A 26,961-nucleotide genomic window follows, 5' to 3' on the forward strand; every position below is an offset into this window, starting at 1 on the left:
CACAATAGTAATAGCAATAATAACAACAAGAATAATAGTTTTAATAATAATAAGGTCGGAAAAGAGTCACAGTGGGAACCAATCGATACAGGATTATTATAGAAACTTTTGTAAGGGGCTTAGGTTTTCATTTATTGTTTAAATTTAACACTCCTCTGATAAAGCAATGCTTACCTGTTCCTGGGTAACGTCCGAGGCTTCTGGTCTATTCCTCCAGTGCCTACATACTTGTTCTGACCACCCTGAAATCCGCAATTCCTGCTCTCCCCAATAAAGAGAGATTCAGATACCTCTTGGCTGGAACCTTCATCGCTTGGGAAGCTTCCGTCACTGTTAAAATGAGAATAATCATTAACCACACATCTCTAGGAAATTTAAATTGACCCTCAAATGAAGGCAAGCTATAACTTTAAAAACCTAAAAATTGTCAAAGTAGCCAGTAGCTTTTTCTGATACATATTAGTGAGTCATCAAAAGGTACCTCAAAATTGAACATACCTCTTATAAATTAATATGTGCTTGGCAAATTAGATTTAAACAAATGAGATTTAATTTACAGGAACAACTAATTATTTCAGTCCCAAGCAACAATACTGCAAATGAGGAGAATAAACTTGCCCTGGACAATAATTAGAGGACAAGCATGTTTAAGATGGCAATGAGAATAACTGTTATCTGGAGAAAAATATATAACATAAAAAGTTTAGTTCTTAAAGACCACTGTGAAATTAGACCAACTTCTAAGAAAGAAAATATTTAATCTGCTCCCAACTTCTACTCCCTTCCTCTTTATTCCCCTACTTTTTAAGATCTTTAATCTAAAGATCAACTGTTTTCTTTTAAGCAAAAAATATGGTGGGCCTACCCTTCTGTGTAATTCCAGCTAGATTCATCTCCTACTTTGGTATAAATTCAATTAATCAATAAAAATGTATTTTTGGCCCTCAAGTGGCATCAGGAAGTGAGTGCTAATTTTTTTAATGTTAATAAATGATATAACATTCCTGTGTTATCAAAAAATATATATCAAGGTTATTCTACCTTACAGCTTTAAAATAATCAGGTAAGTATTTTTAAAAGTAATTACAAACCTGGCAAAGGTCAGTCCTATTCCATTATCTGCAAATCTATAAGAAAAAAGAGAATGAGGGAACATTTTAATTTATATTTTAATTTATTTTATTTATTTATTTTATTTAATTTATTTAATTTATATATTTAATTTATCACATATAAGAAGAGGTAATTCTCTCAAAATATTTAATTGTCATAAAATCCAGGAAGTTCCAGTAATGTTTACTGTCCAAGACTACACCAAAATTTCACTTTCCAATAATGAAAAGCATAGGCTCCACAGTGAAGCCACCTGGTTCCAATCTCAGCTTTGCCTATTACTAGCTGTGTGACCTTGGGCAAGTTATTCAACCTGTTTGCCCCTCAGTTTTCTCACCTAAAGGTTGAAATAATAATATAAGCTTCCTCATAGTATGCTTGAAAGCATTAAAATGCTAATTAGTGTCAACTATTTAGAACAATGTCTGGCACAGAGTAAGCAGCAGGTAAGTGTTAGCTATAATTATAATTTTTATCATTATACTTGGCCCCTATATGTGTGGGTTCTGCACCCACAGATTCAACCAACTGTGGATCAGAAATATTAAACAAAAAATTATGGAAAATTCCAAAAAGCAAAACTTACATTTGTCCAGTGCTGGCAACTATTTACAGAGCATTTACATTGCATTTACAACTATTTAGATAGCATTTACATTGTCTTGGATATAATAAGTAATAGAGATGATTTAAAGTATACAGGAGGATGTGTGTAGGTTATATGCAAATACTATGCCATTTTACATAAGGAACTTGAGCATCAAGATTTTGGTACCCATGGGGAGTCCTGGAACCAATCCCCCACGGATACCAAGGAATGACTAATTTTTAACAATCAGATCATGGTATTCTCTTCAAAACTTTTCAACAGGACTTCCCTGGTGGCACAGTGGTTGAGAGCCCGCCTGCCGATGCAGGGGACACGGGTTCATGCCCCAGTCCAGGAAGATCCCACATGCCGCGGAGCGGCTGGGCCCGTGAGCCATGGCCACTGAGCCTGCGCGTCCGGAGCCTGTGCTCCGCAGTGGGAGAGGCCACAATAGTGAGAGGTCCGCGTACCGCAAAAAAAAAAAAAAAAAAACTTTTCAACATTAATACCCAAGCTATTTCTACAGATTTTATACAATATCCATTTTTTTTTGCAATGATAAAAGTCAGAGATGATGGTAAAATGCCAAGCAGCTAATGTCAGTACTAGCCAGAAAAAAACATTTTTCTAGACTCCTGAACACCAAATCTTACCTCAACATACATCAGACTTCTCCTAAAATTATACAAATGGAAAAGAAGTGAGATGCTTACTGCCTCAAGTCATGTTAAGACATAAGTCAACAGACTTATTAAGGGAGAATTCAAAACTTTTGTTTTGAATGGCAGTGGAAGAGCATCAGGAAACTGAGTTTCCAAAAGGAAGGAAAAAAATGCAGGTAGTTTCAAAATCTTTATTTAGCTCTCTGACATAGACCATGTTTGTTACATAAAGTTAAAGTCCCAGTTTCTGTTTAATCTCATCAAAAAGCTCTCATGTCACCAGACAAGTTCAGTTCCAATAAAAGCAGCAGAATGAGACAATTCCAAACATTTGCAGTCAGTTAATGCTGGCATATTTCCTCAGAGCTTTTCTATTAGTAATGATACTATGATTCCAGAAACCCCACTGTACTTTCAGTCTACTGAGTTTTTTAAAAAGCCTTAAAAAATAAATACATCAGTGTCATCAGATAATAATCTCATAGACAATACCCACGCTGAATTCTGAACGACAATGTCTCCTCCTCTGACCCAAGCTCCGTTATCATTATTTTTAAAAGCAATGAGCCTGTCAATTAAAGCAGCAACACGTGGCTTTTCAGGGTCTGCATCCTGATGAGGCCGAAACCTTGGGGTTAGGAGAAAAAAAAAAAAAAAGGATTTTTAGAAAGAGTAATGAAAAGGCAATGTAAATAAGCTACTTACGATTATAAACTTAAGTGTCAAAAAGCAGAATTTAACTTTGAACAAAACTAAACTAAAAAAAAAACTCCTTAAGACACAACTTAATTATTTACATTTCAAATATTGAAAAAAAATACAAATTTGCAGAGAACTGCTTTCATAGTTTATTTTTAATCAATTTATATTATAAAAGGGACATTACAGAACACTCTAAGCACTGAAACCATTTCAAAAATAAACAGAAAAACCTCAGACCAGGAAATATAGTATGTTTTCACAAATTCTCAAGCTACATGATATTAATATAAACTTACTGAGTAAATTAATCATATATTTCAACATACATATATGTGCAGCAGAGTATTATTTGAGTTGTGTGCTGGTGAAATGCTTTAGATAGAGAGAAAACTGGATTCAATATCTTTAAAAAGCCTAAATTTTAAATAGATTATACTTATGGAATATTATTCAGCCATAAAAAAGAATGAAATTCTGCCATTTGCAACGTGGATGGTCCTAAAGGGTATTCTACTTAGTGAAATAAGTCAGACAGAGAAAGACAAATACTCTATATTATCACTTATAAGTGTAACCTAAAAAATAAAACAAACAAATGAATATAACAAAACAGAAACAGACTCACAGACACAGAGAACAAACTACTAGTTACCAGTGAGGAGAGAGTAGATGGGGGGGCAACATTAAGGGTATGGGATTAAGACATACAAACTACTATGTATGAAATAAATAAGCAACAAGGATATATTGTACAGCACAGGGAAATCTAGCTATTCTTTTATATAACTTTAAATGGAGTATAATCTATAAAAATATTGAATCACTATGTTGTACACCTGAAACTAATATTGTAAATCTACTATAATAAAAAATATAAAGAAGGGCTTCCCTGGTGGCGCAGTGGTTGAGAGTCCGCCTGCCGATACAGGGGTGTCGGGTTCATGCCCCGGTCCGGGAAGATCCCACATGCCGCAGAGCGGCTGGGCCCGTGAGCCATGGCCGCTGAGCCTGCGCGTCCGGAGCCTGTGCTCTGCGGCGGGAGAGGCCACAACAGTGAGAGGCCCGCATACAGCAAAAAAAATAAAAAATAAAAAAAAATAAAAAATAAAGAAAAAATGTATCAGCACTTAAAAAAAGATTGTATTGCATTGACTTATTAATTATAAAGACTGAATGTTACTTTTTCTTTCATGTCCTTGTAAAATATTTACAAGGACCTTATTGAAAAGGCAAAAAAAAATTGGTATCAAAAACTGTTAACCAGGGGCTCCCCTGGTGGCGTAGTTGTTGAGAGTCCACCTGCTGATGCAGGGGACACGGGTTTGTGCCCCGGTCCGGGAAGATCCCACATGCCGCGGAGTGGATGGGCCCGTGAGCCATGGCCGCTGAGCCTGCGCGTCCAGAGCCTGTGCTCCACAACGGGAGAGGCCACAACAGTGGGAGGCCCGCGTACCACAAAAAAAAAAAATAAAACAAAACAAAACAAAAAAAACTGTTAACCAGGGAGATTGGTTCAAGATGGCGGAGTAGAAGGACGTGCGCTCACTCCCTCCTGCGAGAGCAACGGAATCACAACTAACTGCTGAACAATCAATGACAGGAAGACAATGGAACTCACCAAAAAAGATACCCCACATCCAAAGACAAACGAGAGGCCACAATGAGACGGCAGGAAGGGCTCAATCTCAAGAAAATCAAATCCTATAACTGCTGGGTGGTTGACTCAAAAACTGGAGTATACTTATACCACAGAAGTCCACCCACTGGAGTGAAGGTTCTGAGTCCCACGTCATGCTTCCCAAGCTGGAGGGCTGGCAATGGGAGGAGGAATTCCTAGAGAATCAGACTTTGAAGCCTAGCGGGATTTGACTGCAGGACTTTGACAGGACTGGGAGAAACAGAGACTCCACTCTTGGCGGGCACACACAAAGTAGTGTGCGCATCAGGACCCAGGGGAAGGAGCAGTGACCCCATAGGAGACTGAACCAGACCTACCTGCTAGGGTTGGAGGGTCTCCTGCAGAGGCAGGGGGTGGCTGTGGCTCACCGTGGGGACAAGGACACTGGCAGCAAAAGTTCTGGGAAGTACTCCTTGGTGTGAGCCCTCCCAGAGTCTGCCATTAGCCCCAGCAAAGTCCGGGTAGGGTTTAGTGTTGGGTTGCCTCAGGCCAAACAACGAACAGGGAGGGAACCCAGCTCCACCCATCAGCAGACAAGCAGATTAAAGTTTTACTGAGCTGTGCCCACCAGAGCAACACCCAGCTCTACCCATCACCAGTCCCTCGCATCAGGAAACTTGCACAAGCCTCTTAGATAGCCTCATCCACCAGAGGGCAGACAGCAGAAGCAAGAAGAACTACAATTCTGCAGCCTGTGGAACGAAAACCACATTCACAGAAACAGGGACAAAATGAAAAGGCAGAGGACTGTGTAACAGATGAAGGAACAAGATAAAACCCCAGAAAACAACTAAATGAAGTGGAGATACGCAACCTTCTAGAAAAAGAATTCAGAATAATGATAGTGAAGATGATCCAGGACCTCAGAAAAAGAATGGAGGCAAAGATATAGAAGATGCAAGAAATGTTTAACAAAGACCTAGAAGAATTAAAGAACAAACAACTAGAAGAATTAAAGAACAAACAAACGGAGATGAACAATACAATAACTGAAATGGAAAATACACTGGAAGGAATCAGTAGCAGAATAACTGAGGCAGAAGAACGCATAAGTAACCTGGAAGACAGAATGGTGGAATTCACTGCCACGGAACAGAATAAAGAAAAAAGAATGAAAAGAAATGAAGACAGCCTAAGAGACCTCTGGGACAACATTAAATGCAACAACATTCACATAATACGGGTCCCAACACGGGAAGACAGAGAGGAAGGACGTGAGAAAATATTTGAAGAGATTATAGTTGAAAACTTCCATAACATGGGAAAGGAAATAGCCACCCAAGTCCAGGAAGCGCAGAGAACCCCACACAGGATAAACCCAAGGAGAAACACAATGAGACACATAGTAATCAAATTCACAAAAATTAAAGAAAAAGAAAAATTATTGAAAGCAACAAGGGAGAAACAACAAATAACATACAAGGGAACTCCCATAAGGTTAACAGCTGATTTCTCAGCAGAAACTCTACAAGCCAGAAGGGAGTGGCATGATATATTTAAAGTGATGAAAGGGAAGAAACTACAACCAAGATCACTTAACCTGGCGAGGATCTCATTCAGATTTGACGGAGAAATCAAAAGCTTTACAGACAAGCAAAAGCTAAGAGAATTCAGCAACACCAAACCAGCTCTACAACAAATGCTAAAGGAACTTCTCTAGGCAGGAAACACAAGAGAAGAAAAGAACCTACAAAAACAAACCCAAAACAATTAAGAAAATGCTAATAGGAACATACATATCAATAATTACCTTAAACGTGAATGGATTAAACGTTCCAACCAAAAGACACAGGCTCGCTGAATGGATACAAAAACAAGACCCATATATATGCTGTCTACAAGAGACCCACTTCAGACCTAGGGACACATATGACTGAAAGTGAGGAGATGGAAAAAGAAATCTATGCAAATGGAAATCAAAGAAAGCTGGAGTAGCAATACTCATATCAGATAAAATAGACTTAAAGAATGTTACAAGGGACAAGGAAGGACACTAAATAATGATCAAGGGATCAATCCAAGAAGAAGATATAACAATTATAAATATATATGCACCCAACATAGGACCACCTCAATACATAAGGCAACTGCTAACAGCTATAAAAGAGGAAATCAACAGTAACACAATAATAGTGGGGACATTAACACCTCACTTACACCAATGCACGGATCATCCAAACAGAAAATTAATAAGGAGACAGAAGCTTTAAGTGACACAACAGGCCAGATAGATTTAATTGATATTTATAGGACATTCCATCCAAAAACAGCAGATTACACTTTCTTCTCAAGTGCACACAGAACATTCTCCAGGACAGATCACACCTTGGGTCACAAATCAAGCCTCAGTAAATTTAAGAAAATTGAAATCATATCAAGCATCTTTTCTGACCACAACACTATGAAATTAGAAATCAATTACAGGGGAAAAAAATGTAAAAAACACAAACACATGGAGGATAAACAGTATGTTACTATATAACCAAGAGATCACTGAAGAAATCAAAGAGGAAATCAAAAAATACCTAGAGGCAAGCTACAATGAAAACACGATGATCCAAAACTTATGGGATGCAGCAGTTCTAAGAGGGAAGTTTATAGCAATACAAGCCTACCTCAAGAAACAAGAAAAATCTCAAATAAACAACCTAACCTTACACCTAAAGGAACTAGAGAGAGATGAACAAACAAAACCCAAAGTTTGTAGAAGGAAAGAAATCATAAAGATCAGAGCAGAAATAAACGAAGTAGAAAAAAAGAAAACAATAGCAAGGATCAATAAAACTAGAACGTGGTTCTTTGAGAAGATAAACAAAATTGATAAACCATTAGCCAGACTCATCAAGAAAAAGAGGGAGAGGGCTCAAGTCAAAAAAATTAGAAATGAAAAAGGAGAAGTTAAAACAGACATCACAGAAATACAAAGCATCCTAAGAGACTACTATAAGCAACTCTATGCCAATAAAATGGACAACCTCAAAGAAATGGACAAATTCTTAGAAAAGCATAACCTTCCAAGACTGAACCAGGAAGAAATAGAAAACATGAACAGACCAATCACAAGTAATGAAATTGAAACTGTGATTAAAAATCTTCCAAAAAAAAAAAAAAACTTCCAACAAACAAAAGTCCAGGACCAGATGGCTTCACAGATGAATTCTATCAAACATTTAGAGAATAGATAAGACCGATTCTTCTCAAACTCTTTCAAGAAATTGCAGAGGAAGGAACACTCCCAAACTCATTCTATGAGGCCACCATCACCCTGATACCAAAAACAGACAAAGATACTACAAGAAAAGAAAATGACAGACCAATATCACTGATGAATATAGATGCAAAAATCCTCAACAAAATACTAGCAAACAGAATCCAATAACACATTAAAAGGATCATGCACCATGATCAACTCAGATTTATCCCAGGGATGCAAGGATTCTTCAATATACGCAAATCAATCAATGTGATACGCCATATTAACAAATTGAAGAAGAAAAACCATATGATCATCTCAATAGATACAGAAAAAGCTTTTGACAAAATTCAACACCGATTTATGATAAAAACTCTCCAGAAAGTGGGCACAGAGGGAATCTACCTCAACATAATAAAGGCCATATACAACAAAGCCACGACAAACATCATTCTCAATGATGAAAAACTGAAAGCATCTCCTCTGAGATCAGGAACAAGACAAGGATGTCCACTCTCACCACTATTATTCAACATGGCACAGGAATCAGAGAAGAAAAAGAAATAAAAGGAATATAAATTGGAAAAGAAGAAGTAAAACTGTCACTGTTTGCAGATGACATGATACTATACATAGAGAATCCTAAAGATGCCACCAGAAAACTACTAGAGCTAATCATTGAATTTGGTAAAGTAGCAGGATACAAATTTAATGCAGAAATCTCTTGCATTCCTACACACTAATGATGAAAAATCTGAAAGAGAAATTAAGGAAACACTCCCATTTACCATTGCAACAAAAAGAATAAAATATTGAGGAGTAAACCTACCTAGGGAGACAAAAGACGTGTATGCAGAAAACTATAAGACACTGATGAAAAAAATTAAAGACAATACAAACTGATGAAGAGATATACCATGTTCTTGGATTGGAAGAATCAATATTGTGAAAATGACTATACTACCCAAAGCAATCTACAGATTCAGTGCAATCCCCATCAAATTATCAATGGCATTTTTTATAGAACTAGAACAAAAAATCTTAAAATTTGTATGGAGACACAAAAGACCCTGAATAGCCAAAGCAGTTTTGAGGGAAAAAAATGGAGCTGGAGGAATCAGACTCCCTTATTTCATACTATACTACAAAGCTACAGTAATCAAGACAATATGGTACTGGCACAAAAACAGAAATACAGATCAATGGAACAGAATAGAAAGCCCAGAGATAAACCCATGCACCTATGGTCAACTAATCTATGACAAAGGAGTCAAGGATATACAATGGAGAAAAGACAGTCTCTTCAATAAGTGGTGCTGGGGAAATTGGATAGCTACATGTAAAAGAATGAAATTAGAATACTCCCTAACACCATACACAAAAATAAACTCAAAATGGATTAGAGACCTAAATGTAAGACTAGACACTGTAAAACTCGTAGAGAAAAACATAGGAAGAACACTCTTTGACATAAATCACAGCAATATCTTTTTTGATCCACCTCCTAGCGTAATGGAAATAAAAACAAAAATAAACAAATGGGACCTCATCAAACTTAAAAGCTTTTGCAAAGCAAAGGAAACTACAAACAAGATGATAAGACAACCCTTAGAATGGGAGAAAATATTTGCAAACGAATCACCAAAGGATTAATCTCCAAAATATATAAACAGCTCATACAGCTCAATATTAAAAAAACAAACAACCCAAGCAAGAAATGGGCAGAAGACGTAAATAGACATTTCTCCAAAGAAGACACACAGATGGCCAAGAAGCACATGAAAAACTGTTCAACATCACTATTAGAGAAATGCAAATCAAAACTACAATGAGGTATCACCTCACGCCATTTAGAATGGGCATCATCAGAAAATCTACAAACAACAAATGCTGGAGACGGTGTGGAGAAAAGGGAACCCTCTTGCACTGTTGGTGGGAATGTAAATTGATACAGCCACTATGGAGAACAGAATGGAGGTTCCTTAAAAAACTAAAAATAGAATTACCATATGACCCAGCAATCCCGCTACTGGACATACACCCAGAGAAAACCATAATTCAAAAAGACACATGCACCCCAATGTTCATCACAGCACTATTTACAATAGCCAGGTCATGGAAGCAGCCTAAATGCCCATCAACAGACGAATGGATAAAGAAGATGTGGTACATATATGCAATGGAATATTACTCAGCCATAAAAAGGAACGAAAGTGGGTCATTTGTAGAGAGGTGGATGCATCTAGAGGCTGTCATACAGAGTGAAGTAAGTCAGAAAGAGAAAAACAAATATTGTATATTAACGCATACATGTGGAACCTAGAAAAATGGTGCAGATGAACCAGTTTGCAGGGTAGAAACTGATACACAGACGTAGAGAACAAACATATGGACACCAAGGGGGGAAAGCGGTGGGGGTGTGTGTGTGTGTGTGATGAATTGGGAGATTGGGATTGACATGTATACACTGATGTGTATAAAATGGATAACTAATAAGAACCTGCTGTATAAAAAAATAAAATAAAATTCAAAATTTTTTTTTTAAAAAAAACAACAGAAAACCCTGTTTACCGGGAATTCCCTGGCGGTTCAGTGGTTAGCACTCCGCACTTCCACTGCAGGGGGCACGGGTTCGATCCCTGGTCGGGGAAGTAAGATCCCACATGCTATGCAGCATGGCACCCCCCCACCACCAAAAAAAATAACAAAAAAAACTCTGTCAACTGTAACAACTCAAATAATTCCATAAGGCCATCTAATTTTTAAAAAGATCATTTCCATCATAATCTTACAGAGCTGGGCAGGTGGGGAGAGAAAAAACTACACAGCTTTACAAAAACCATTTCAGCTGGTTGAGATTTTCAATCATACGTTAAAGAAACATCATTTGCACAAACATCACTATGAAAGTTGCTGGCACATGGTAGGTACTCATCAAATATGTATGATTTGAGAAGCAGCTATGCCCAGAAGACAGCAAGTGCAAAGGTCCTTAGGCATGAGTGAGCTTGGCATATTCAAGGGACAATAAGCAGATTGGCTGGTAAGTAAGAACCAAGAGGGAGAGGATAGACAGGAAGGCATGTGCCAGGCAAGGGTGTGGTTCTTTATTCTAAATGCAAAGGTAAAAGTAGAATGGTGGTTGCCAGGGGCTGGAGGGAGGAGGAAATGGCGAAGTGATAGTCAAAGGGGCACAAAAGGTTTAGTTATGTAAGATAAATAAAGTCTAGAGATCTACTCTACAGCATAGTGCCTATAGCTAGAAATACTGTATTGTATACTTAAAATTTGCTAAGAGAGTAGATCTTCAGGTAAGTGATCTTTCCACAAAAAATTTAATTTTTTTTAATTAAAAAAATAATGACCATAAAGGAGGTAGAAGGAAACTTTGGCAGGTGATGGATAAGTCTATTCCCTTGAGAGTTCATGGGTGTGTACTTATCCTTGAGAGTTCATGGGTGTGTACTTATCTCCAAACTTACCGAGTTCTATACATTATATATGCACAGCTTTTTACATGTCAATCATACCTCAATAAAGCAGGTGGATAAATAATTACGTGTGATGGAAAGTCATCAGAAACATGGAGTCAGGGCAGTGATATAACCGGATTTCACCTTTTAACTGGTCACTAGCTGCTACTTGGTGAAAGGATAATGGAGAACGGATGGTAAGGAGACCAATCTAGAAAGCGCTACATCCACCCTTAGATTGTGTACATAAGCCCTTACACTAAATGGCTCTGACCTAAGGGGTAAAAAGTCTGACTCTGAGCCACCACCCACTCTTCTGGCATTGTAGTTGCTGCCAAACAGCTTTGCAGTCATCACATAATATCAAGCAGATGGAAGAGTTCTGGTAAGGAAACTACACAATGTTCTAAAAGAAAGCCAAAAAGAAAAAAAAAAAAAAGTACAGTAAAGCAACATCTGATTTTCTGCTGTAGCCATCCCATTTTTTCTGAAATTTCTATCCATATAAATCACTGACCACTTGCTCAGATAACCTTTATTTTTCATCCTCTTTCCCACTTTGGTATGTAGAAAATGCAGTTAATTTTCTATCACCTTCATGTATAAGCCTTCAGCACACTTCCCAACTCTCCCTTAATTGTCCTCTGCTTTAAATGCTCTTTTACCCTTTTAGATGAAATTTCCCAATCTTAAACTGGGAGCTTTCTGGATTTAAAATATCCCGTCTTTGGATTCCTGCAATTTCATATCTTGAAGACACAAGGAAAGGCTCATCTGATTAACTATTAGGTCAACTTCCCCTTTGATGAACAGACTAAATATCTTCTGGATCCCATGAGTCTGATGTTTAATTCATGGGCTGGATTATTACTCATTTGTGTTTGAGTTTTATCATTTTTACCCATGTCTGAACTGCATGAATGCACGAAGGCATATCTTATACATTAGTTTATACAAAATTAAATGTATATACTAGCTGTCAAATGTCTTGTTACTCCTCTCCTATAATCAGTTCTTTTCAATAACAACTTCCAAATGGAGTCTAATTCCTTACCAATATGTATATATTTATAAACTAGTAATAAAAGTAATAGAGAGCAGAGGAAAGAATACCATTATCATAATATCATACACTCACACACGGTAAAGAACTTCTTAGGCCACTATGAACAAGTTGTTTTATTGTCAAGTATAATGAAAATATCAATAGACTCTGAAATATATTTTCTCATCCATGCATTTATACACACACATGTAATTTTTTAAGGCAGATAAGAGAGTCAATTGTGCTGTGTATAAAGATTTTTCTGTTAATACTAACTTAGCAAAGTACACATTATTAGTTCTACCAGTTATAACAAACTCTTTTAAAAAGCAGCAGCAATCTTCTAGCAAAGATTTGTTTTGTCAGTTAATATTCTCTTTTTGGTCCATAATTTGTTGTCATCTGTATGCTCCTTTTTCATCTCAAGTTTATCTCCTCTTTTTCCATGTCATACCTTGCCCAGCTATTAGGTGTCCAGTACCTTCCTTGTGTTTTATTTAAACAATGCCCACAATTTCTCCACTTGTCAAATGTTTTCTGATCATTGCTTTAATATATTTCAGGCTCAACTTGACCTTTAACAATGACTAATTTTACTAACTGATTTGCCCAGTTTTCTCCTGACCTTTATTACTGTGTCACAAGGATTCTGCTTTACCAACCTCCAGTGTGACTCCTACTTTATTCCCTTGTGAACAATAGCGCCTGTCATCCTTTTCTTAAATAACTGTCAACAGAGCCTATTAAATCTAGGACCCTTTCAGATCCTTTAGTTGGTCAATCAACTTGAAGTATAGAAAAATAACATGTACACAGCTTCTACTGAATATGACCTTAAGTTGCCATCTTTTCCAGAAAATTTTGTTTCCATTGGAGATATTTTATTTATTTTGGCTCATATACAGCATGTAAAAAAAACAACTTTGTTGAAATGCTGATCCATATCCTAACCACATTTTGTGGTTATAAAGGAGAGTAACACATAGCCCAGCTATGATATGAAGCTGAGACTACGAAGAACTGAACCAGAACTAGCTTAATCATCAAGTTTGAGACTTTTCCCTTTGAAATAGATTTAACGCAACATTCCACTTTGACCACTAACAATAAATTATATATGCCTTGGTTTTCAGGGATTATATTAAAACATCTTAGCTTAACTTGTTTTTCAATGAATCATGTTCTACTTTTGGCCAAATTTTGAACCCTTTTTCAACATATCTCTCTTCTTTTTCTTTCTCTTTCTACAACTCTCTCTAACATCAATTTACAACTGTCAAAAAGAAAAAAAGCATCAATTTCTTTGGCATCTCAATAAGATGAAAAGCCCAGCCACAGGACCTAGGAACAGCAAAATAAATGTTTTTCCAAAACCCTCCTACAAACCCTGAAAACTTCAGTTTAAACATGTTACTGGAGAAAGAGCGCAACAGCTTAACTCAGAAAGTTTTACTTTGGCAAGATATGGCTTGAGTGTGATTTAAAAGGACCAGTTCTACCTTGCACTGTTATCCAAACAGAGGTACTCCCTTGGGTCAGCAGCACTAGCATTGGTTGTTTTGACACCTTTGTCAATAAATAAGCCAGCCTGGAAAATATAATAATGGACTGAAATGAATATGAATCCCAAGTTATAACTATATATATAATGATTCATGAAATAAGTTTTAGCTTATCACATCTACCAAAAAAGGAGGGAGAAGGGAATAAACAGCAAAGCAAAGGTACTACAAAAAGAGCTACTTTACTGTACTTTTTTAATACTTTTACTCATTCGGTCATTCAGCAAACATTTATTTAGTGCCCACCTTAGGGTAGGCACCAAGCATTATACGTCAAACAGAAAACTATGGTCTTTGCTGTTACTGACACATAAACTATCAGGAAGACATGCAATGAAATAAACAATTACCATCCAATATGATAAGCATATAACAAAGGAAGTAGATGATGCTTTGGCAGCACATAAGAAAAGCACCAAGATAAGACCTTTTGTGAAGGTAAGAGAGAGAGAATTCAGGGAATGTCTCCAAAAAGAAGTGACATCCTAAAGCTGAAACTTGAAGGAACTAACCACACAGAACAGGTCAGGGATGAAGGGCAGGGAGTGGGTGGGAAACAGTTGAAGAACCCAGCGGAAAGTACTCAAGGGAATCATTTGTACAAAACGTCTGGGGATGAGAGAAAGCATGGCACATCTGAGGGAAAAAAATCTTAGCTGGACTAACAGGAAATGTATGGAGGGAGGAAAGGTAAGGAAGAAGACTAAAGAGAAGCAAATGCCAGATGGTGCAGAGTTGATACGCTAAAGAGTCAAGACAATGGGACGTTTAATAAAGGCAATGGAATCAAGTGCATTTTAAGAAAGAATACTGTGGCTACAAGATGGATAATGAATTAGAAAGGGGCAAAAAGAGAGATAAGAGAAAAAATAGGAGCTGACTACAGTAATCCAGAAGAGAAATAAAGGTGATCTAGACTCGTGACAGTAACAGGTAAAATAGAGTGAGAATTCTTTACTAGGTAGAATTGATACCATTTAGTAATTAATAAAATGTCTAAGGATAAGGGAAAGGAAACAAACAATAAAGGTTCATATATTTCTAGTCTGGGCAATTAAGTGGCTAATGGTTTCATTCACTGAAACGGAGACACAGAAATGGGTCTGGGGACAAAATTAAGGATTTTTGTGTTGAACACATTTTATTTATGTGTCCCTGAGACACCCAGCAGGCTGGAATGTCTGATATCACTCTGGATAGTCAGTCCCAAATTTAACAAGTTAAAACCTAATAATCCACTCATTATTTAGATATAATACCTTTTATTTTAAATTGATACAGTAGATTACTACATGTCCTCATGGTATATGACATTTAAAAAATTAATTAGAATAAGGTGTTTTTTGTAATACCACTTATAATTAGAAAATTTTGAGGATTTCTGCTTTGAAGTGCTGCTTTCAACAATTACTAGCCTTAATCAACTATTCAGTTCATAAAAACCACAATTCTTTCTAAGTTTTTTCCTCTCTCAAGTCTTCATCAAGTGATTCTAAGCTCTTCAAAGTACATCACACTTAGGTTTTTAAAGGATCCTCTGAGTATCATAAATGGAAAGTATTAATTCAACTTTGATGGGCACATCAGAGTAAAGAATCTGGGCATTGTATCACATGATGAAAATATCAAGATGCCTTGGGAGCATAAAATGAACCAGATGCATTTATCACCAGGGAGGTGGGGACAAGTGCCAAATATCATGAAAGTGAGAGTTCTTAAATGGCCTTTCGCCTCCTTGACCTATATATCATTTTAAATTGGGTCAAATATTCTTAAACAATATTTCACTATTTACATAACTAGTATTAAGTATCCAATAGGACACCCTATTAGCACTGAGAGAAGAGAGAAAATATGCTTTTTAAGCTCCAGAAGCATATAATACACTAATGTGTACATCCTTAGAAACATGTAACGATATTAAAGATTGGAAAGAAGGCAAGGGGAGAGAAGGAAGAGGATGAGGATTCATAGGTCAAGTCCATTATTATAATTATTCAGATTGCATGTACATGTGTGCCGTAGCATATATTCCTATGTGTGTATAAACAGAAAGCTGTCTATACATCCTGAATGTGGCAAGGTTAGGAGTCTGCTTATTTAATCACAAATTGCTTTCTCTGATGACAAGTTCTACCTAATATTAACATTTCTCAGTTGTAATCACAGTAGTCCATCCTTTACCCTGCAAATCGTTATGTACTGATTGTTAAAATTTAGGAACCTACCTTAAAACTTGAATGGACCCTGTTGTTATAAAATATTCCCAATGGAGTGAGTTCTGGTTTTGCTAAGAGCTGCAATCCACTGGATTCCCCCGTAGGTTCCTTGTGGAATAAATACCATATTCCAGCATCCTATAATTAAAAGGGCAAGATTATTAAAAAGCCTCCTTTTATAAAGCCACTCTATGAAACACTCTCACATAACCTAAGCATTTCACAAACAAGTTTCATCTTTTTAACACTAATTATTCATTGGTTCAGGTTCAGAATTGACTCTAAGAGTTGTGCACTCATCTAGTACACTCAAAGCAGTATATCAGGTTTAAAAAAAAAAGGCATATTTAACTTTGCTTGTAAGATGGGACGAAAGATAGAATTGGCTGATACCAAAATTTATTTTTGAAGTAACTTTCCCATCATTATCTACTTTAAAAACTCATGCAGCCAGGACATGGAAGCAACCTAAATGTCCATCAATAGAGGAATGGATAAAGAAGATGTGGTATGTACATACACACACACACACACACACACACACACACACACAATGGAATATTACTCAGCAATGAAAAAGAACAAAATAATGCCATTTGTAGCAACATGGCTGGACCTAGAGATTGTTATACTGAGTGAAGTAAGTCAGACACAGAAAGACAAATATCATATGATATCACTTATACGTGGAATCTAAAAAAAAGGGTACAAATGAAGTTATTTACAAAACTGAAGTAGAGTCACAGATGTATTTGGTTGGCCAAAAAGTTCATTTGGCCAATCCAATAGAAAAGAAACTTTTGGTTAGCAGGGGATAACGGGTGGCAGGGGTGGGGAGGGATAAACCGGGAGATTGGGACTGATATAGACACACTACTATATATAAAATAGATAACTAATAAGAACCTGCTGTATAGCACAGGGAACTCTACTCAGTTCTCTGTAATGGCCTATATGGGAAAAGAATCTAAAAAAAAAAGAGTGGTTATATGTACATGTATAACTGATCCACCTGAAATTAATACAACATTGTAAATCAACTATACTCCAATAAAAAATTTTTTTAAATCAAAGTATTAAATAACAGCTGGGGAAAAAAAAAAAAGAGTCATACAGAACTAGAACCAAATCCTCCCTTCCCTTCCATGTGACCAGGACAGCACAGCCTTTTAGCAATATGGGTTTTTTTCTGTTTACCTCCAAACCTGATCAATAGATGAGTCATACCTATTAAACAACTATCCATCACTGACTTCTTTCAAACAACTCCAGTGCCCTTCTTGTCCCGAGGCAAATTTTTGCCAAACAGAAAAAACCACCACACACATGAATCAGGATGCTGTCTCAGGCTAGGTCCTGTCTGTTCAACTTCAGTGTTACTTACCTTAACCAAAGCAGAACAGTTTGAAAATTTCTGACACTCAAAATGAGATATAAAAATCGAAATGAAATGTTCTTAATTTCTGTGATAATTTTTTATTTTACAATTTAATTAAAAATCAGCCCAATGTGAAGGACAACTTCACATTAAGGAACTCTGATTAAACAGATTGTTAAAACTCAAATATATAGTCCTAAAGCATGGTATCAATTCAAATTTAGCAAACATTTATTTAGTGCCAGGTCTCAAAGTTCATACTCTAATGGGAAATGCAGAGAAAACTAAAATATAATATATGTAATAAGTACTATATTAGTTGTAACAAAGTCCTTTAGGAGCATAGAGATATGAATTGTGGAAAACATATCACCAAAACGAATGCAAAATGTGGCATTTTTCCATGATAAAACTTTACAGATGGGTCTTAGTAAAACAAACTACTCTGAAAAATGTGTTTGCCACCTCTATTCTTTTGGGCACAAAACAGACTTGGAGGGCTGTGAAGAAGGCTCCATACCATAGCCCTATAAACTGAGGGCAGAGTAAACCCTCCCAAGATGCAATGGAGTTTCAGGTTGGGGGATAGAAAAAGGGGGATAAGGAGGTAGCAGCTGTTTCCTGTTAAAACTCTGTGGTGTCAAAACAGGTAAAGGGAGCTTTGTAAAAGGCAGTGGAAAGGTACCAAGGAGAAAGGGTTTGATTTACTTTGGGAGGAAAATCCTTGCCAAAACATGAGCTTTACTGGAACAATTTTTCTAGAGAGAAAAAAAGAACTCACGGAATGCAAAGGACGAAGAACACACAGGAGATGGAAAAGATAGAGACCTGCTTTCTTCTTTTCTCACATGAGGCCTAATAAGGATGTCTGGCAACCTCACCTTACATTTTTCATGGACTATTTGCAATTTGCTTTGATCTTCTACCCATGACTTCTGAAAACAGCTTAAAGGAAGCTCTGCTCTGACTGTTGATTTGTAATGTAACAGATCAGAAGACGATCCTGGGGTAAGACTGAACGTCAAACCCTTGGTCACCTTTACCCAAAATCTCATCTTCCAATCAGAAACTCTCAACACAAATCCCGTATGGGCTCAACAAATATTTGATGAAAAATGAATGAATAGAAGCCTGAAATGATTGAATGTCCAGGTCTCTGCTCTGTCAAATAAAAATTTTATGTTTTATGTTTTATGTTTTTAAGAAAAATCACAGATGTGAATTCTACCATCACCGAGTGATACCTGTTTTCTGGTTATCTTGAAGAAATACTCCCTTCAACTATTTTTTATTTCATCCTGGAAAACAATGCTAGGTATTTCTTTCCTTTTTAAATGTTAATAGCCATGATGTATATATATGAATATTCAGGTTTTGCTACAAAGCTCATATTTCTGTGCTATAGTTTTCAGCACAGATATACTCATAATAGTATCATGTCTTAAAGATTCATTTTTATGTTATAAATTAGCAGCTCTAAAAACACACAATTACAAATGTAAATTTCTCCAAGCTTATCCAGGAGACATTTCTGTCATCCAAAAACAGTTCATTTATTCTCTTAAGTTATCCCTGTGTATGTGTATGTGAAACAATTTAAGGCACACAATTGAGTCCTTGCTTTACCAAAGAGATGAAATCCCTAAGTGTATACAATCCCTGTATTTAACAAAAGGATGTGCCCCTTTGACCAGAATGACCATTGTCATAATATTCTACAGAATAATCCACTCTCATAAGGCTTTCTTTGCTCATTAATATATGACTGAAATAGGGAAGCCAGAAAGATCGTACATAATACAGTAAAAATACACTCTGGAGATGGCATGATAACCCTAGATATGAGCCCACCTCTTTTCTGGCATTTAGCGCCTGTCTTACTACACTCATAAACACTAACTGGCACAAATGATTTAGAAAAAATAGAAGAACCATCTCAACTATAGCCTGCTCTCAATGAAATAAGCTGTACCAGAAAGCAAGGTGCTTGAGTTAGATTACCACAAACTACATTGCATATATATAAACCAGAATACTTACAAACTTAAATACAAAAAAACTGAAGCACTTTATTATTTACCTGTGAGCCTGCAGCTGCATTATTAATCAGATTATTGTTGGGATGAGCAATCCAGAAAGTTGAAACAGCCCTGAAAGGCATTTTTTAAGGTGATTTAAACATTCATCAGGAAAAATCCCACCTATTAAAAACCTCCCCCAAAACATCTTCCCCAAAAGCCAACAGCCCTTGACCATCACAAGTGAGTTTTTCACTCTGCCAATTACTCACATACAGTCAGTGGCTGGCACGGGGATGTAATTTCCAAACACTTTTTCCCGCATGGTGGTACACATGGAGTTATTCCTATCAGTGGGAAGTAGGGTGCCTGGTTTGGTGAGGAGTCCCAGATTGTGGAACAAAGTGTTTCTCTGTTCAATACCATCTTCCAAAAAGAAACAATGACCTAGTGTGTCAAATCCGATGGTGTCTTTTATCTGCAGAAATACAAGTGTATGATGTCACTGGTAACAAGATTGACTGCGGTTTAAGCGACAAGTGCTATTCATGAGGCATGCTCAGTACAAAAGCAAAAACAAGTTTTCATCTTAGCTGATGGGGCAAAGTCAAATGTCAGGGTTCATTGATCTCTTAAAAGAACAGAGAAAAACAGAACTCTCAGTAAAGCAGGATAGAGTAAGACATGCGGTATAACAGCTTACTTATATAAAATTGAGAAGTCATGAGAATGAAGGAGAGTTAACTGTTTCCATAATATGCATCAACATAATGTGAGGCTACTTACCAGCAAGCCATTTGTCCCATGCACAGTGATGCACCTTGAGAAGCTGTGATGAATAGATAGGCCGTCCACAAACGTTGCATGTCTGTACCCTCCTTTATAATCCACGTCCCCACACAGGTGAAAATGAACAGGATACCGCCCCAGGTGCTGCTGACCCATGTGTTTCAATTCCACATGAGAAAGATGGACTGAAGTAAAATTTTTCTTTATCTGTAAGATAACCAAAATCAAACTGATACGTAAGCAAAGTAGCTTCAGCAAAGTAGCTCAGAATAGCAAAGTAGCAAAAAATATTGTTTTAATAGAAAATATCTGAAGGAGACTAGACTAGACTTTTTTCTTGATCATAATTTAGCAAATGCTTCTTTACATAAGTGAATGCTTTGAAGAGCAATAAAAATAGCCTCTCATTAGGAATAAAGGAAATGTAACAAGGAAAACTACAGAAATGGTTTCTGTATATATGTTTGGGTTTGTTCAAATATTTTGGCCATTTCCAGTCTTGTCTTATTCTTTCATTTCTATAATCTCCACCAGAGTTTGATAAATAATTATTTCTAAATCCTCCTTCAATGTTTTAGTTAGCACATACTGTTGTTTACTTGAGTTCTTTTTAAAAACGCCTCTGTTGATCCACCACTGGAGCGATCTCAATATTTACAAACACTGGATTTTTTATCACACTACTAAAAACAAAGAAATGACACTGACCAACATTTTAGAAATCAGTGCAATAGAAACGTAGCCAACAATAATAGCCTACTCAATGCACAAAAACTGATTTTAAGACACATGTAGCCAAAATGCAGCCCAGGAGTCCAATACATTAGTACATAGAGCAATGCTTAGCACACAGTGTTTAGTACTTTTACAGAGTAAAAATCTGCATACAAAAAATATCTTTACAGAAACATATTTTGAATGTGTACTGCTTACCGTTTCATAATATGTTTTTAAAAAAAAAAACTGATTCTTTCAGGGATTGCATGCATGATACTGAGATTGTTTCTTTGTCTGTATAATTGGTTCTTCCCAATGTAAACTGATTTAATCCTTCACAGGACAGTTCTTAAATGGTTTAACTATAGGTCCAGATCAACTAAATAAAGATATAACCTTATCTTTTAATCATCTAAAATCTCATTGTTATTGGATAAAGAAATAAAATATGATTTCAATAGCCATAAAGATCTCATTCCAAAACTTGAAGTTTTTTCAACATGCACTTAGCAGCCAGGGTTTCAAAGAGTTCATTAAATCCTTTTGCCTACCATGACATGTCCCCCAAAGGTATCATAATCAAAGAATTGGCACTGGTTTTCAGCATAGCATGAGTCTTCCATTTCTCCTCGGATTACAATATTCTGGGTAAGAATTCCAACCTCAGCTCTCATGTCTACACCATCTATAATCTCACCCATGTGCAGGAACTGAGGCGTTTCTGGTTGATGAGAGCAAAGCAAAAATAACATTAGAACAATGAAAACATAAAACTTATGTCAAAAAGATAGTCCTCTTTATTCTGTAACTCCAAGACATGATTAAAATTTATTGTTTTCTTCCATTCTTCAATACCTCAGAACCACAGAATCCCAGGAAGTAAAGATTTTAAGGATTATATAGTCTAATCCCCCACTCAATGCCTTAATCCTCACTACCAACTATCAAATCCACACACAGACAGCTTACTCCTCCCTGAAGTAGTTCAGTCCTCTCTTGAACAGCACCAATAATCCAGAATCTAACTAAGAATCCTTGCTGTCTCTCTCTCTCTGCTTCCTGTCCATGTGCTCTTGTTCTACTCCCTTGAGGACACATGAAGACCCAGATGCATGTTGGATCTAGGAAAACGAATGGTTTTGTACATGTTGATAACAGAGTGTCAAGTTGTTTTTGCTTCTACTTCAAAGCTAAAGTAATCTACATTTGGACATTAACAGTACAGAAATAACCATCTTTCCTTTCTCACTTCTTACTGTAATATTATTATGCACTTTTAAATTCCCACCTTTATTGGAAGCTTAGAAACACTTTAATAATGAGCTTTTATCTGATCTTTACTATATAAACTCAGGAAGGAAAAATACAAATAAATCAAGGAGTTGAGATTATGGAGACTCATTATCACGTAGACTTGTTAACAAGAGTGGGAATTTCCAAATGAAATTAATGCCAGATCGTATCATGGTTTTTTAGCTTTTTGTTTTCTGCTTATGCCCTGTATTGTCAAGAAAGAAAAGTACAACACTGAATGAAACAAGAAAAAATTGCTAAATGGGCCAATCCCATTTTTTTCTAAAGCAAAAAATTTCCCTTTAACCTTCAAAGCTCTAAATTACCCATTGAGTACTTATTAAATAGTTACTATAAATTATTTTGTTTTGTTTTTATTTTGTTTTGTATCATAAATGTATAATTTTTATTACAGAAGCAAGGAAATATAATGAGTGAAATGCACAATGAATCCCATAAATGAGGCAATGAAGGAAGAAGCTTTGCCTATTACCAGGCTCAAAATAAGTACCTGGTAAATGTCAGTCATCCTTTATAAACACAGCTTACAGTAAGAATCTTATTGTACATTGCTCTTTCTCAAAAAATATATTATTCAAGATTATGATAGGAAATGTAGTTTTATGAAAATACCTTTTTTTTTTTTTTTTTGCGGTACGCGGGCCTCTCACTGTTGTGGCCTCTCCCGTTGCGGGATGCGCAGGCTCAGCGGCCATGGCTCATGGGCCTAGTCACAGCTCACGAGCCTAGTCACCCCGCGGCATGTGGGATCTTCCCGGACCGAGGCACGAACCCGTGTCCCCTCATCGGCAGGCAGGCTCTCAACCACTGCGCCACCAGGGAAGCCCTGAAAATACCTTTTTGGTTCCATTTTAAATATATTAGTGAGATCTACTTTTTGCCAAGAAAGTAGACACTCAAAAACCATGAGTTTCATTTTTTTTAATTAAAAAAAAGAAAGACTTCTATTAAAAAATGAATCTGGTTTACTATTATTTAATAGTGGAAAATTAATAAGAAAGAAGTTGGAAAGGATCTTGAAAAAAAAATTCATCCAGTCTGCATCGTTTTTTTGTTTTTTTTTTTAACATAGAAACTGGCATAAAAACACTGATTTGCCTATAACACATCATTAACAGCAACATTATTGCTCAATGACTACTTTTATCTAACATCCTCTGGGCCTCTAGTGTTCAAAACACCCCACTACTAAGAACTTCAATATTGATGAAGATGATGATGATGACGACTGAAGATAAAACAAAGAACTCCAGGAGTCACATCTCAAAAAGAGGGTTTCCCAAGAAAACTTCTGAGCAGTCTGATACCTTTGACTTTGACCTGGAAGCGGTTGCACTTGGGACAGGGGAGAAGAGTGAACTCCTCTGCTTGGTACATGGAATAGTCCGTGCTTGCGACCACAATCTGATCTCCGGGTTTCCAGCTACTAACGTCATCCAGCAGATGAAGTTTCACTCCATCCACGACCTCTACCCGGAAACCTGAAAGAGAAACACCTAAACCAAAAAGCAAGAAAGAAAGTGATTTTTTTTTTCTAAAATCAACCCCCTCACTGATTCACAAATCAAAAGTTAAACACAAGTCAGCAATGCTTCAATTTGATCCATGCACAGGATGAAACAGGACATTAGCACACATGTAATCTTAATATTAAGAATAAAAGCTTGCCTTAGGCAATCTCTCATTTCTGTGCCTTTGCTCATCCTTTAGTCTTTATCTACAGTGTCCTTCCACTCTTAATTCATCAACCAAGATACTATTCATCTGATAAAGTTCAGGCGAACCTTTAAGTACTTCCCAAACATCCTTGCTGGAAGTAACCTTTATGTCCGGTATTCTCATTCTGATATTCTCTCTGGTATGATTCATATCATTCCAATGGGAAGACAGCTCACCTCCTTGGAAGCTACATCAGTAAAGGCAGCAAAGTACATGCATCTGTGTATTCACTGCTCTGTCTCATAGTGCAGACTCATAAATGTCTACTGAAGGGATGAGTATTCCCACTATTATCTGCAATGTGACCTAAAGGCCACATGATAGTGCCCCAGTCCAACTCAGCTCCTTTCCTGGGATAACGTCAGGCTTGCAATCCAGGGACTACTAATTACTGATCTCTCCTAATACCTCCTTTTGAAATTCAGAATTGGTTCCCAACTAGGCAGATGAAAACTGAAAAGTTGATCCAGCATCTCCATAACTTATACTCTTTAACATGCAACCAAGTGTAGAAGTGTTTCCTACTTCTAAACTGTCCATGATATAATCTGTTATGGTTTAAAAACTGATTTAATGCAAATGAATATGGAATAGATGGAAGCTACAGAAAATATGGAAATGTGGGAAAACACCACATTTCAAAGATATCTGTTTACTAACTGTACTTCACTATCATCCTTCTAATTAACTGGCAAACTACTCTGGGGCTACTTTAAGACACTGACTCTAAGTCGATGATAGGAGTAAAAAAAACTCATTTACTCAAGTTAAGGGAATAAAAAAGAGGGAAATTTAGGCAAGGCACAAAGAGTAACACAAATATCCTTACAGTCTTGAGGATATCCTGATAAAACCTAACCTGAGCAAGTCTTGAATTCTGCTCCTTTAGACTCTGATCCACCATGTTTTCCTGTTTCTACAAAGCACCAAAAAAAAAAAAGAACCTAATAAATGTAAAGTGTTTTCTTTTTTTATATGTTTCTTGCATATAAATACTAAAGCCTATAATGGAATTTTGTCTAAATAATAATAATAACTCTAACAATAACGAGAGCTAACAGTTGTGGGACTTCACATACATAATAACTTTTCATCAAAACAACTTTGAGATATAGGAACTATTATATGCATTAAAGATAAAGAAAGCAAAGGTCAAGGAGTCTGACTGACAGCTGAAAAATGATAGAGCCCACAAATGAATGCTAATTTAATTCCAGAGTCCAATTTCCTAAAGTCTATATCATTCTGCCTTCCCAAGAATCAAAACAGGCAAGTTAAAAGCAAAGGTAAACAAAAAACTCATGGTAGCAATGACAATCACTACCCAAAATTTCAGATTTTACCAAAAAGAATTATCTAAAAAAGGAGCAACTAAGAAACATTAATTTTTTCATATAAAATTTCAATAACGCTTTTAAAAAAAGATTTCTAGGGCTTCCCTGGTGGCACAGTGCTTGAGAGTCCACCTGCTGATGCAGGGGACACAGGTTCGTGCCCCGGTCCGGGAAGATCCCGCATGCCACGGAGCGGCTGGGCCCCTGAGCCATGGCCACTGAGCCTGCGTGTCCGGAGCCTATGCTCCGCAACGTGAGAGGCCACAACAGTGAGAGGCTCCCGTACCGCAAAAAAAAAAAAAAAAAAAGATTTCTAGATCAATAAGTTTTGGCTTAAAAGACCATCAGAATTTGTTTCTGTTTAAAAAAAAAAAAGCTAGGTTACATGGAAAAAATCTGTATTGTTCGATTATTCCTCACTTTTTTCTGGCTGTAGAAGAAAATCCTACCTGAGATATCTCCTATTAGCACTACTGAATTGGAAGTATGAAAGGATATAAGTTTTATCCTCCTTGCTTCCTGGAGAGAATTTCTACCTCTTCCAGAAAATAGGAGCCACTGAGAACATAGAACACAAACAATATTCTATAGTAGATAGATAGAATGTACCCTCTTCCAGAAGAAAGGAGTCATTGGCAATGTGGAAATGAAAGCAAAATTTCCCACAAAGGAAATGTTGACTCAAGGTTTGTCAGTGTTATCCTCTGCCTGGAGTCTTCCTGGAAGCAGTTCCACTAAACTCTTCATGCAGGTCCAAATTCCTGCTTAGAAATACTCCTCATCTACCTACGCTTTTTGCCAGAGGCAACCATGAAGTGGTCAAAAGAGCAGTAGTCTTGGAGGCAGAAAGCTGAGGCTTGATTCCAGCTTCCTTATCCATAATAGAAACCATCTCCTCACCTCAGACTCAGAAGGCTGCTTAGATGGAACATGTGAAAGTCCCTGTTACATACCAGGAACTCTGTTTTAAAGCAAAAGACTTTCTCTCTTTAATTACAAGGACACAAAATACACCCAGGTCATGTTTGCATTATTGTTAAAATAGCTAACCTTTATTTAGTGCTTACTATACACTGTGCTAAAATACTTCATATTCTTCACATTTGATACTCACAGCAGCTCTATGTGGTAGTTCCCATTATTATCCCCATTTTTCAGATGAGGAAACTGAGGGTTAGGAAGTTAAAGTCACATGCCCATCATCATATAGTAAGTAAAAGAGCTGGGATATGAACCCAGGCATTCTGTCTCCAAAAATCCATTTCAGTGAATACTTTGCTACAATGCTGCTCAAAACAGAGTTATAAGCTCAGTCTAAACTAAACCTTTATGGCTAATTACAGATGTAATAAAGCACTTTTTAATGACTCATTTCACATTAATTTTGGTATAATATTGGGTTGGAAAAGAAAGCTGGTGGGCAAGCACAGACAGAAGGCTGCCTATCTACCTGGAG

At 36.7% G+C, this 26,961-nt stretch overlaps 1 protein-coding gene across 5 annotated transcripts in view; it reads right to left on the minus strand.

Annotated features, from left to right (window-relative positions):
• The window catches only part of CEMIP2 (cell migration inducing hyaluronidase 2), a 79,944-nt gene that overhangs the window by 25,471 nt on the left and 27,512 nt on the right, over positions 1-26,961 (minus strand). For all 5 annotated transcript variants that reach the window (XM_029202768.1, XM_029202764.1, XM_029202763.1 and 2 more), the window contains 10 exons: positions 23,760-23,948; positions 21,690-21,859; positions 20,419-20,628; positions 19,905-20,110; positions 19,695-19,764; positions 16,246-16,374; positions 13,955-14,043; positions 2,861-2,992; positions 1,092-1,127; positions 175-330 (listed from right to left, as the gene is read on the minus strand). In XM_029202768.1, the coding sequence (XP_029058601.1) occupies positions 175-330; positions 1,092-1,127; positions 2,861-2,992; positions 13,955-14,043; positions 16,246-16,374; positions 19,695-19,764; positions 19,905-20,110; positions 20,419-20,628; positions 21,690-21,859; positions 23,760-23,948 (1,387 nt within the window). The remainder of the gene's footprint in view (positions 1-174; positions 331-1,091; positions 1,128-2,860; positions 2,993-13,954; positions 14,044-16,245; positions 16,375-19,694; positions 19,765-19,904; positions 20,111-20,418; positions 20,629-21,689; positions 21,860-23,759; positions 23,949-26,961) is intronic.

This window comes from Monodon monoceros, unplaced genomic scaffold (assembly GCF_005190385.1).
Source record: "Monodon monoceros isolate NGI ecotype Baffin Bay Population unplaced genomic scaffold, NGI_Narwhal_1 Super_Scaffold_5, whole genome shotgun sequence".
In the NCBI taxonomy this organism is placed as follows: Eukaryota; Metazoa; Chordata; class Mammalia; order Artiodactyla; family Monodontidae; genus Monodon; species Monodon monoceros.